The sequence below is a fragment of the Lepidochelys kempii genome, chromosome 7 (assembly GCF_965140285.1).
Source record: "Lepidochelys kempii isolate rLepKem1 chromosome 7, rLepKem1.hap1, whole genome shotgun sequence".
Lineage (NCBI taxonomy): Eukaryota > Metazoa > Chordata > Testudines > Cheloniidae > Lepidochelys > Lepidochelys kempii.
In genome coordinates, this window is record NC_136386.1 from 18,536,669 (window position 1) to 18,550,606 (window position 13,938).

At 43.9% G+C, this 13,938-nt stretch overlaps 1 protein-coding gene across 3 annotated transcripts in view; it reads right to left on the reverse strand.

The window, feature by feature from the left end:
- The window catches only part of SRGAP3 (SLIT-ROBO Rho GTPase activating protein 3), a 226,581-nt gene that overhangs the window by 39,351 nt on the left and 173,292 nt on the right, over positions 1-13,938 (reverse strand). For all 3 annotated transcript variants that reach the window (XM_073351215.2, XM_073351214.2, XM_078853575.1), the window contains one exon: positions 36-257. In XM_073351215.2, the coding sequence (XP_073207316.1) occupies positions 36-257 (222 nt within the window). The remainder of the gene's footprint in view (positions 1-35; positions 258-13,938) is intronic.

Below are 13,938 nucleotides of genomic sequence, written 5' to 3' on the forward strand. Positions count from 1 at the left end.
CAGATTGCTGATGCTGTTTTCTGCAGGTCCAGTACCTCATCCCCCATGTGAGGCTGGAATTCAAACTTCAGCGGAGGGCAGAAGACCTGGTTGCACATGTCCATGACTGTATGCTTGTCACTCCGTGCGTCCAGGTTGTCCACCGCATTCTCAATGATGTCCAGGCCCTCATGGCGTGAGGTTTCTAGGTTATATTCAGCAGACAGGTATGTCCTGAATGTCCGAGCTAGGCTGGCATGGAATCCCAGATCACAACACTGAGGGAGGGGGAGAATATTGAAGAAAGGTCACGTTCACAGACTGAGTAACATGAGTAAAGAATTCTCACATTTAAATATCCCCCTCACCCCGAAGGGCCTCAGAGCATCATGTATGGGCACAGGAATCAGTTTATCAGCCAATGAAATGTAGCCACTTCTGGAGGAGAACACATCAACTGTTTAATAACATACATCAATAACATACACAGCAGCAGGATGTCAAGCATACAGGACACACTCAAAGATGCTGGGGGAATTAAAGGAAATACTACCAATTACCCTCACTGGACAGTGGCCATTTCAAGCTGGAGGAGTAAATTCCAGCTCAAGGAATCATAGAATCATAGAATATCAGGGTTGGAAGGGACCCCAGAAGGTCATCTAGTCCAACCCCCTGCTCGAAGCAGGACCAATTCCCAGTTAAATCATCCCAGCCAGGGCTTTGTCAAGCCTGACCTTAAAAACCTCTAAGGAAGGAGATTCTACCACCTCCCTAGGTAACGCATTCCAGTGTTTCACCACCCTCTTAGTGAAAAAGTTTTTCCTAATATCCAATCTAAACCTCCCCCACTGCAACTTGAGACCATTACTCCTCGTTCTGTCATCTGCTACCATTGAGAACAGTCTAGAGCCATCCTCTTTGGAACCCCCTTTCAAGTAGTTGAAAGCAGCTATCAAATCCCCCCTCATTCTTCTCTTCTGCAGGCTAAACAATCCCAGCTCCCACAGCTTCTCCTCATAAGTCATGTGTTCCAGACCCCTAATCATTTTTGTTGCCCTTCGCTGGACTCTCTCCAATTTATCCACATCCTTCTTGTAGTGTGGGGCCCAAAACTGGACACAGTACTCCAGATGAGGCCTCACCAATGTCGAATAGAGGGGAACGATCACGTCCCTCGATCTGCTCGCTATGCCCCTACTTATACATCCCAAAATGCCATTGGCCTTCTTGGCAACAAGGGCACACTGCTGACTCGTATCCAGCTTCTCGTCCACTGTCACCCTTAGGTCCTTTTCCACAGAACTCCACACCCCGCAATTTCCTGGGCCAAATTCTGATCAGGCTCAACTCTGCTAACTGATCAAATTTCACAGGACGGTAGCCTGGGAGGAACAGGTCATGGCAGAGGTGGGCAAACTCTCATGGCAGAGGTCGGCCCGCAGGACTCTCCTGACCAGCCCCTGAGCTCCTGGCCTGGGAGGCTAGCCCCCAGCCCCTCCCCCGCAGCCTCAGCACGCCGCACCGCCGGCGCAACGCTTTGGGCGGCCGGGCAGCACAGTTGCGGAGCCGCGGCCTGACCCGCTGCTCTGGGTGGCACGGCTGTAGCACCGCCAGCCACTGGTGCTCCAGGCAGCGCGTTAAGGGGGCAGGGAGGGGTGAATAGAGGGCAGGGGAGTTGGCGGGGAGAGGTGGTCAGGGGGCAGGGATGTGAATAGGGGTCGGGGCGGACAGAGGGCAGGGAACAGGGGGGTTGGATGGGGAAGAGGTCCCGGGGAAGTCAGGAAGGAGAGGTGGGGTTGGATGGGCTGGCAGGGGGCAGTCAGGGGTAGGGGGTCTGGGGGTGGTCAGGGGACAGGGAGGAGGGGGTGGTGGATGGGGCAGGAGTCCTGGGGGCAGGGGGGTCGGATAGGGTGCGGGGGCTGGGCCACACCTGGTTGTTTGAGGAAACACAGCCTCCCCGAACCGGCCCTCCATACAATTTTGGAAACCCAAAAAGTTTGCCCACCCCTGGGTCATGGGTTTCCAAGATGTGTACCCCTTGTTCACTGACGGTGCCTAGCTTATTCCTCCCTCCTCAGCCAATTTACTGCACTTTTCTATAAGCCCCTTCTAAGCACAGAAATGCATTCATCAAAATTAGCTAGCAGAGACAGACGTTAAAGTAAGCTGGCATTCAAACGCTCCCCGTTATCAAACTCTTTCATCACAGCGATGAAGATGCTTCCATTATCCCCCTCTCTTCTACTCAAGATGGAACAGTTTCTCATGCATAAGTGATTATTCCTCCTTGGGGAAAACGATAGAACTGAAAGCTAATTGCTGTCAAAATACTGTACATGAAAAAAAAAACGTTTTCAATATTATTGAGTCTTGTTTGTAAGATGTATCAACAGCATTGGATTCGCTGCTAAGAATGGCCAGTTACCACCTAGTAAAAATGACTTTTATGGTCTCCTCCCAATCCCTAAAGGGAGTTTTGGCTATGCTGCAAAACCACTATGTAATTTTGGCTTGGTTGGCAGACTCTACTTGAAAGGGAACCAAGTCTTGAAGAGCATGGATGCTGTGGATCAGGGCAGAGGTGCACTGGCAAAGATGGGGAGTGAAGGGACATTCCAGTTTTGGATCTCAGCCAAAATGCAGGGAGCTGTGTGCAGAGATAGAAAGGAAGATGAAGTGGTGGGATTGTTATACATCAGCAGTGAGTTGCATTAGCAGAGCTGCAAGGGGACTGAGCCGGAATGAACAGTCAGAAGATGTCTCAGCCCTGATGACAATAACACTTTAACAGGCCTGTGGAGGACAAGACTGAAACAGAAGGTATTGTGGGTAAAGATTCAGGTCCCTGAGCAGAGCTCTTTGAGGCCCCAACATTGGGACAGAAGAGGGGCTGGAGTTCAGGATAAAGGGGCACTGGCACAGCTGTGTTGGGGAGCTTATACCACTCCAGGCTTTACCCCATGCAAGGAACTTCACATTCATCTGTCTCCAACACATGCATACTGCGGTGTGTCTAAAATACACATTTCAAATTGCAAATCGTAGAGGTTAAGAAGTTTTGCTTACATATGAACAAAACAGCAGTAGACAAAGTTTATCACTGTTCTAGCAGCAACCGAGAAAAGCTAGAAAGCTGGACGATCTATCGGAACAATTTAAGTGCCTGATATAATTAAACCATTTCTAAAATTCTCGGTGGATTAAACCCACTCCTAAAAAATAAAACTCTGTGGTATTTCAACATTGCTTCTATTGCATTTTCAAACTGGGTTGCACTGGCTACCAGCATGGTCCTGAATTAGATCATTAATATTAAACAACCACTTGGTCCCAACACTAGTCATGACCAAGTCAGTAATGACTAGAGCTGGGTGATTTTTTTTTTTTTTTTTTGTCAAACAGTAAAATTCACCATTTTTATTTATTTATTTATTGGTGCACCAAAACTATTGGTGAATTTGGGTCAAATTCTGCAAATAGTTTTGGCTCAAAAAATTGACTGGAGGGTGGGGGCGGGAATCAGTAGATATTTCAACAAATTTCTAAATGAACCTTTTTGACATTTCATTTTGAAATGTCGTTATGAATCAACATTTGAAACCCGTTATTCCATTCAAACTAATTTTTTCAAGTTTTTCGTTTAGTTAAGAATTACCAAAACAAAAAAAATCTGTTTTGGTTTGAAACAAAACCAAACGTTTTTATTTTACTTTTCATATCAGCCACCGAATCAAAAAATCAGGTATTCACTCAACTTTAATCATGACCGAGATTCTTTATGGTTTGATAGCTATTAAGTAACCGATGTGACATGGAGTGGGTGGCTGACTTCAAGTCTTCAAGCTCATCATAAAACCTGCCACCTTATTTGTTAAGTGATAGGTTCATACTAATGTCTATTATGCGGTGCCTGTTAACAGTATTTGTTACTTCTTTATCACTAAAGGTGTGTGAGGTGCCTAACACACATCTTAACTAAGCTAAGACAGCCCTTGAGCCAAGGAGTTTACATTCTAAGCCCCGGATCCAGCAACTGCACTGCTTGACTTCAATGGGATTTGGTGTGGGTACAAGGGATCAGGTCCTAATTTAATGTAAGTAGGCCAAATTCAGTCCTTGTGTAACTGTTGAAACCTGATACCATGGTGATCAGTGTAGCCCAAAAACCGAGATTAAGATAAAACAAAAAGAATTTGGCCTGGTTAATCTAATCAAAATTAATCCAAAACAGACTGTTCTGTGGATACACAGAGGACTCCAGTTTCCAGATCTGCCATCACCTTTCTGAGCAATACACTGAAGGGAGAAAAAAATAATTAAATCACGTTAAAAAAAACAAAACAAAAACAGAATTCTGCATCAAAATGTTACCATCACTAAACTCAAAGTGAAATGTTAAAACTCAGTTACTGCCACAAGCAACTCCAGCCAAAGAGGACATCTCATCCTATCCACTGATGTGAAGAGACGTCCCTCAATTCCGATAAAGTCACACGGAGATGTTTGTATGTCACTGTTTGCTAAAAGTGGGAGCAAAAACACGACGGGCTGACTCCTGCTCATCAATATGTGAGCGTACTCAGCCTGCCCCAACCCAGGCTTGCCACATGTGCAGTAGCCAATTTGGGGCACGAATGATATGGTCACAGTGGATCCTTTATCCTGACCTGGATTAATTTAAATAAATCAGACTGCCAACAGTCAGCCATGTTGACACTTCTTTGAAGGCCCCATCAGCAGATTTCAAGCTTTCCTTAAAATAAGCTTCTAGCCTTTACAATTGAAGAAAAAATATGATGGTGAACTGATACGCTGTGCCTTCCTGAGTCTGCAAAGAGACTGAAAGAATATTTCTTAAAGCGGTAGGAAAGGCTCTCATTCATAACATATGGGCGTTGACACTGAAACCTAGTGATGGCAATCCAAAATGTCAATGTTGTTAACTCACCACTGACAATTTTAGAACAAATAGCCAGCTACTCTGGGACTGTGGGTGGAAGTTCAGTACAGTATTAACATAATCTACCCATTGCCTTTCAACTTTCATGAGATAAGTGTACTTCTCTGATATTCAAAATGTGAACAGCCAGGCAATGATGTCAGTTACAGGAAGTACTACCTCCAGAAAGAAGCCCTTTTGAGACTAATGTCACAGTGCCAGGAAGTCAGCATTTCAGAATGCCACAATAAAATTCCAAGCAGGAGGGGAATAAAGGCAAAATTCTCTTCTCAGATCAGCAGGGGGATCTTGACTCTATGATCTGCTCATTTTAGATGCAGGCGGATGCCATTCCTGTTAACGAGATTTCTGCACATATGGGAAGAGCAGAATGGAGGAGCCATGATCCATGTGTTGACTTGACAGAAGAATGCTGTCCTATTTCAGAATCAGCTGATCAGAGCCTCATGCTCTCAAAAGTCTTTGCTGAAGAGGTCTCCAAATCTGTGCTACTGTGGATCCCCAACAATCATCACATCAATTACCAGGTCAAAAGACACAAAACCAAAATATCTGTGTCTGCCTAAGGGTGGCATTTTCCAAAGCATCCAGTATTGGCCTAGCTGCTGCCACGGAAATCACTGAGAGCCACTGACTTCAGTGGAAGAAGAGTTAAGGCAGTGTCGAGTACTTCTGAAAACTCACAATTCAGACACACCTGGGAGTTCTCCATAATGCTGTTTCACCTCCTTTTTAATGCTGAATTCATACTGAACCAGCAGTTACTGTAAAACCAGCAAGTCTGCTGCTACTGACAACTAGGGCAGCAGCCTTACTAACAACATTTTTACAGCTCCTTCAGAGTGCTTCACACTCTGGTGCCCAGAAAAGAAAGAAAAAAAAACTTTAAAAAAAAAAAACACATAAAGGGGAAAAAAAAAACAAAAAAAACCCAGACTTCAGGCTCCTTCTCCCAGATCAGAACAAAGGCATTTTCTAACTCCGTTCTTCCCTTCGACAGAAAGCAAACCAGAACCACAAATACTAATAAGAATTCTTAGCATTTCTACAGTGCCTTTCACCTGAGGACTTTCAAGTCTTAATATATTAACTAATTAAGCTTCACAACACCCTTGTGAGGTAGGGAAATATTTGCTTTTTTTAAAACAGAGGTAAACTGAGGCACCAGAAGTTAAGTGACTTGGTCAGGGTCAAAGAGTAAATCACCAACAGAGGTGGGAACAGAGCAATGAAGTCCCAGCCCTACCCCAACTCTAACCAAAACCCCTTCCCTGTCATTAAAATAGTATAGATACTAAAATGAACCAAGAATTATCCCACTGCTGCACTGGAGAGGACAATTCTGCATTTGGCTGAGAGACAGGTATGGTGATCAAACGAGTCTTCCAATCTCTAATTTCCATGATTCTGTGATGAACTCTCAGGCTCTTGTTTATTTCAAAATGTTATACAATAAACTTTCCAGAAGAGCTCAGGGGCAGATTTTCAAGTGCTCTGCTCAAATGATTGGGGCCAAAGTTAGAAGTGGGAGCTGAGCTCTTTTCAATCTACCTATGGCACCAATTACCATAGTATTTAAGCACCTCAGAATCTTTACTTATCCTGACAACATCCCTGTGAGGTAGAGAAGTGTTATTATCCCCATTTCACAGAGGGGAACTGAGGCAGAGAGAGATTAAGGGCCTGTCTAGGTTGCGCTGCAGCACAGACTATGGGAGTATGAACTGCAGAGCCCTGTGTGGACGTTGCTGGCATGAACTAAAAGGTACACAATTAATGTAGTACTGTTTGACAAAGAGCTCTATGGTAATATGAACAAGGTACTGTACCTTTTAGCTCACGCCAGCAACATCCACACAAGGCATTCTGGTGCACTCTGCATTCCATACTCTGCATAGCCCATGCGGCGGTACAGTGATAGGCATAGCTTTAGCGTCTCACAGGAAACCAGTAATGGAGCAGGGAACTGCACTCGGGTCTCCTGAGACCTAGATTACCCTACTCATGGGGCCATCCTTCCTCAGCCTTCTTCACTTGGGCACCAAAATGAGGGACAGGTTTTCAAAAGAACTCAGCTCCCATTGTGGCACAAATGGCCAGATGGTCACAATTAACATGAACATGGTTTTAAGTGGTTGGCTGGCCCCTAATTTAAGAAGAATTTGTCCCACTGGTCATGGCATAGGCACACAAGTTGCACCAACAGAACAAAAGAGGAAGCAGAATTTTAGAAATAAAACCAACTTTAAGCTGACAGCAAATATGTGAGCTGCTCTGTTAATAATCAATTACCTTAAAACATTCTTCACCGTCACACAGACGAACTGCTCTACGTTATGGTACGGGCAGATATCCTGCAATGCTCAGTTGCTCCATTTTCCTCTTCTTGTATTTGAACATATTACGAATAGTTGTACCCACCCTATCAAAGAAATTGCTCCCAGCAGAATGAACTAGACCTTCTGCTCGCAATGGGGAAGGAGTGCGGCCTAGTAGTTAATGCAGGTAAGTGGCCAGCATGAAAGTGCCCTATAGCAACTAAAGGGTTCTACAGAAATGTTATAGGGCACTAGATAAATAACACTACAAACCTATAGAATTTAATAGAAAAGGAGATTCTTTCTATAGGGTTTTTGAAGCAGCGATAGAATTCTATGGGATGACTAAGAAAACCCATATAAAGATGAGTATTCATTATTAATTTTTTTGGGACTTTTCCATTTGGAGAGGGAGGCAGGACGACTCCGTTCTATTCCCATCTACGTCAATGATTTACTGTGTAACCCTGGACAAATCACTGAACCACCTATGCCTCAGATTCCCTATCTGTAAAATAGGTATAAAATACCTAACATGGCTGTAATATGTCTTACTTTAGTGTTTGTAAAGTTAATATTTGCACCGTGCTATCACAATGATAGAATCATAGCAGCACAGAGCTAGAAGTCATCTAGTCCATCCCCCTATGCTGAGGCAGGACCAGATATACCTAGAGACCATCCCTAATAACAGGTTAGACAAACCCCTATTAAAAGCCTCCAAGGGATGCCACAACCTCCCTTTGTAACCTGTAGGCACTGGTGCTCTGCAAACACTTGTAATAAATATGTGCAATTGCTTGAGATCCTTGGATGGATGGTGATATAGAATGGAAAGTGTTAATGTTACAAAATAATTTTTAAGGAACAATTGTGTTGATCTATAACAAATACAAAAGACAGACTAGTAACATTTCTATAGCCGATGTTTGTGTTTTTTCTGAATGGAAAGGGGACATCAAAATAAACATATTACACAGGATATTCCAGCCCAATTATGATCAATGCGGTCAAAATCTCTGACCCTAACAAGCAAGCTGTTCTGCTCACTGCAGTATGTGATCGAAGGGTGGGTTTGCCAGTATGGGAAGTTATAATACACTAATAGGATTGAAGAGATACTGGTTTGCTGCCATAGATACTTCCTCAGAAAGGAAGTGAGGAGGCATAGTAAACAACACAGTCCTCCCTCACTGATGAAAATTATTCCCCATTGCTAGCTATTTGTAGAGAGCCAGCCATCATGGTATTTTGATGTGGATAATAATACCTACCATGTATACAGGTCTTTATACTTTTCAAAGAGATGGAGAAACAGTAACCTCTCAATCTCCCAAACTGTTTGCAACAGTGACTAGCCCAATATTTTCAGCTCTAGCTATCCAGCCAAGATACTTCTAAGGTACCTGTCACTTCAACCCTTGAGCACTTATGAGAAAACTGAGGCAGAAAGGTCGAGCAACTCGCCCACACACCACGAGTCTGCCGGCAAGGTCAGGATTAAATCTAAGGCTTACTGGCTCCCTACTTCATGTCAATCCACTAAATGAAGCTGCCTTTAAACCAAGATAAACCTTTGTGAACCACTTCAGTAGTGAGGAGGCAAAACGTTTCCTACAGGAAGTAGCGAAGGCGATTTTCTCTGAGAGTAAAAATAACCGTAAATTATTCTGCTCTTCCATCTGCCTGAAAATGAACAGATTCTTCAGAGTGCTATGAACACCTGCTGTAATTTAATTACAATGGGCACAATCCCAAAGTCTATCCCAGTTCTAGAGATTTTTACCAGATCCCAATTTTAAATAAGGAATTTCTTTGAAACTGGACTGGTCTTTTGAAGTATGCTCACTGTGCCTTAACAACCAGTCACCTCCCTTCACAATTTTCTGGATTCCAGTTTCGATGGGTTGTTCCTGCCTCTTGCCAGATAGCCTGACAGGACACTGAAAGCATCCTGAAAACCCTTTGGGGCCCATACATCTTCACCACATGGTGACACATCAAGATGTCTGACTGCAGTACAGCAGCAAGGTATCTCAGTCTAGATAGCTCAATGGCATGAGGCAAAGGCTATGCGCTGCAGAACAAAATTTAGAAGTTGGTGACTGTCCAAGCATGGGAGCATCCCCAGGAGGTATCTGCCAAGTGCTTGGCTATTTTAGCTTCAGTCTATGTTCCAGACCTTCAGGATGGTCTGAAACTTTACATTTGCACTGTGGTGAGGTAGTTCAGGTTTCAGAATATCGTGGTGCAGCCCAAGACATACCCTACAGTCCTGATCCACTTATGGATTCCCTACGAGACTGCCCAAGTTTCTGACTCACATCAAAACCACCCCTATTACTTTCATGGCATATTTACATTGTCATAACATGTTAACTGGGGACTTGAGGAATTTTCTTACTTGAAGCTAAGAATCAGAAAGCCTGTGTTGTGATGCAGACAATGATAATGGAGACACAGAACCCTAAGCTATCACCTTTTCTTCTAGAACTCAGCGTGTAACGTTTTCACACCAGACGTAGGACCTAACCTTACCGCCCACTAAAAAGTCAAAGGGATTGGAACCTTGGACTCCAATTAATTCCAGTATTCTCTTCCCCATAAGAACTATTGGGTCCATCAAGTTCAGTATTGTGCCTGAGGCAGTAGCCAATACCTGATACTTCAAAGGATATGTTAAAATCTACCTATTGTGCTCCGAGCCACATGTGCAGTGATGTGTGTGGGGCAGGGAATAGGAGAAGAGATCTTTCCTGAGCCCTGCGGTGATCAAATTAATGCTTCACGGCATGAACTGAATATCTTTATCTTACATAACAACAAATATTACTCGCCTTACAACTACCCATCCCTTTTTAAAATCCAGCTACAGTTAATTAACTCTGTGGTCTCTGGAGTAGTTCTTCTCTGCGGGATTTTAACCTAGATTTCATTCTTTTCCCTAAAGTCTCCACAGCAATCTCCAATATATGCAGGTTTTCTTAGCTTCCCCGCCCCCCACACCCCCAAAATTAATTCATTGGCAGATTGTTCCTTGAACGGATTTGATGAATTCGGGGCTGTCCTTTCAATTCTACCTATTGGGGGACTATAGCGGGGTACTCACCCTGCTCCAGCCCTGAAGGGGTTAAAAGCAGCCCTGGAGAGGGCCGCAGCAGGGAAAAGGATTAAGAATAGCTGGGGGAAGCTGACTGTGCAGCTGACCACAGCTGTGGCCAGCTCAATTAGAGCCCAGCTGGTGCTTATAAGAGGGCTGTGGGCCAGAAGTTGAAGGAGTCTCACTCTAGCCCTGGAGTGGGAAAGGCTAGCTGCCTAAGAGCAAGGTACCTGAAGTGGAGCAGAGCTGGGGAAGGGCAAAGGGAGCTGAGGAGCTCCATCCTGGTGGCAGTAGTGCTGGAGCAGAACCCCGGGGTAAAGGGCACCGGGGTCCGAGAGGGACACGGGGCCAGCGGCAGGAGAGACACCGGCCTGTAGAGGGTGCTCCATATGCTGGAGAGCTACTTCCCTGGACAACTAGCAGGAGGTGCCGCGCCAGCGAGTCATCGCCTCGCTTCAGGGATGGACTAAAAGTTGTCGAGAGCGGGCACATTTTGTTCTGAGGGAAACTACCACCCCTATTCACACAAAGGTAAAGCAAAATCTCCCTCATGGTGTTCATACAATGATGATTTCCAGGCTCCATGATATTTCTGAACCAGCACGCACACAGAAAAGAATTGGCAAATAGGACCAGTGTATGAACTTTCCAAGCAAGGAAGAAATCATTTACAAGGTGCCAACTTTGGCAAAAGAAAATATGTGCACTTTGGCCACATTATTAAACAAGAGTTTTCAAAAAATGAAGAGGTCTGCATTTGTTTTATTTCTAACTAAATTTATTAATATGCTCTGGACACAGGTCAAAACCATCTTCTTTCTTTATTAAGAGCATTGGCTTGACATGCAATGGGAACTAAAAGCACTTTGACGCACGACTAGTTACTGTTAATTTTTCTGCAGTGCACGGAGGCCCCAATCAATGTTCAGAGCCGCACGGTGAACTTGGGCAAGTGACAGCCCCGCTCTGTGCCTCAGTTTCCCCATCTATAAAATGGGGATAATAATAGTTACCTCCTCTGTAAAGCATCTAGAGCTCTGCTGACGAAAAGTGCTACAAAAAACAGCTAGGCATGATCATCAGCACCACCTATCAAACTGGCTTCTTGGTAACTTCTCATAGCAAAATGCTGCAGTGCATCACAACAGAGCTCTGCATTTTCCTGAGTGGACAGGAAGAGAACTGGGCAGCATATTTAGAATAGACACTGTTTCTCCTTCAAAAGATCTGAATTCACAAAATTTCTGTGAAATTGCCCCAATTTCATATGATTTCAACATTGTTTGCCCAAATTTAATGCAAAATTGCTTTCTCTAGGAGTGGAAACTGGACTAGCTCAAGGCCTTCAAACCACTTACATGTATCTACAGAGCTTATGCGGGACCAAAGTGGTGCACAGGCCTTTTGCTGGCCCTTTGCACAGGAACGAATTGCACACCCTTGGAATGTTAGGAAACATTAAAAAGAGGCTCTTGATTGAAAACTCACATCTGTGAATTTTGAGAAAGCTGAAGAAAAAAGAAAATGGTGCCAGAGAACGTACTGGATTAAGCACAGGGCTGGAACTAGAAGGTCCTGAGCTCTATTTAAAGGTCTTATGTTGGATTCTGCTCTCAGATACATCAAATAAATCCAAGTAACTGGCCCCACCTCCATCCATCTACCTATCTGTCCAGAGGTTTTATACTGCTGCCCATCACCATAGTATCTGAGCATATTCCAAGTAAAATCAATAGAGGACTTTATGGAGTCTCTGGCACATCTCCCTTTTGGGGTCAAAACTGATTAGAATAGGGTTTTTCTGGCTGGTAAGTGTTTGGGATAGAGGAGGCTGTTCTTATTGCAAGCATCAGTTACGGTGGAAAGGCTTTCTCAAAGAGTACGGTTTTGCAATGTTTGCTAAAGATGGCCAGACTCTGGATTTGCCTGAGCAGCTCTGGAAGAGAGTCCCATAGCTGATCCCCTCCACTAGGAATGCTTGTCCTCAGCTCTCATATCTTCGTCCCGGGATCTGCATTGGAGCACAGTTTCTATATCTACTAGTAGAACCCAACAAACCAATGCAGCATTCCATGACAACACATATGAAGCTACCTGTTCTTTTCCTTTGGAAATGTAAAACCGGTTTTCTCAGAATATAGGAAAGACTTGCAGAGAGAGGGAGAGAGAGAGACAGACACACACACACAGACAGACAGACACCTATTTGTCTAGGTCCTTATATGACCCTCACTGCTGCAGTATCTGAGGGTCCCTTGAACTTACTCTCTATCACCATGAAGTAATATTTTATACAAATGCTTGTCATGTGAATCAGGACAAAGGGGAGAGGGCAAACAATTGTACAAAAGCATCACATTTCAAGAACAGCCCTTTCACAGGAACACACGAACATATTTAAGGACTCAAAGCTTCTCTGCTTATACATTTTATCTTTCTTGAATATTTCCTCCCAGTTCTGCATGCCCAGCTTAGCCTTGGTAGCCACAGCCTAGAATAGGAGTTAAGCCACAAACTTCCCCATCTGATAACGTTCAAGAAATATCTAGCAAGAAGCCATCAATTTAAAGCCAGGGCTTGGAATAGCTTAAGCCATCTCACAGCAAAAGAGATCATCCCTACCAAAGTAAGGGTTGGATAATCCCCATGTCCACAAACAAAACATCAGCTTCTGTGGTCAGCACAGAGCAGTCAGTAGGCTCCATTTTAACTAACAGGAGGTGCTGTGCACACAGCTAAGGGATTATTATGACCTTGTTATCAATCAGTGTTCTGAATCTTTAAACCTCCAAGGACTGCTGTGTTGACATATGAAGGCAGCACCCCTTTGCTCTCTTGGAAAGAAAATAGGGAGAAATTATTAGACTGTGGTACAGTTTTCCAAGGGAACAGGCAGGGATCCTATCAAGTGAATTACTGAAACTTGGACTGGCCAAAACCCTGAAAATTTTTCTACAGAGAACAATTAATTGGCTAGGAATAATCCAGAGGATCTACAGACATTTTCTATCTTTAATATCTATGGACCCAATTTCGCCACCCTTCCGCAGCTGAGTAGTGATTTACCCCACAAATGGACCCATTGATTCCAAGAGGATACTCACATAGTAAGGTACCAGTCAACATGAGCACACATGGCAGAATCCACCCCTATGATCCATGGGATTATTTATCATACAGGATTTGATTCAGATGTTTGAGTTTCATTATTTAAATACCAAAGGGCCTAATCCTGTCCTCTTAATATCCCTGAAGCCTCACTGAACACAAGGGGCCAAACCCTGGTTGTACACTTAAACCAGGGATGAATTTAGTCCAGTGAGGCTGCAAGGGTATAACTAAGGGTAGAATTCAGCCTAAACCTAAAGATTCTTATTCATAAAGGTACTAATTTACCTAACTGACCATTATGGCCAATTAATCAAATCTGTACTTGCCTCGTTCACTGCATTAAATAAATCCATAGTGTAGCATGGGTATGTTGTGTAATATCAGACTAAAAACAATTCCAGCCACGTCACTGTATCTAATTCAAATGCTAGACTATTCTATGGTACCTGATCAAACCTTCACAAAAG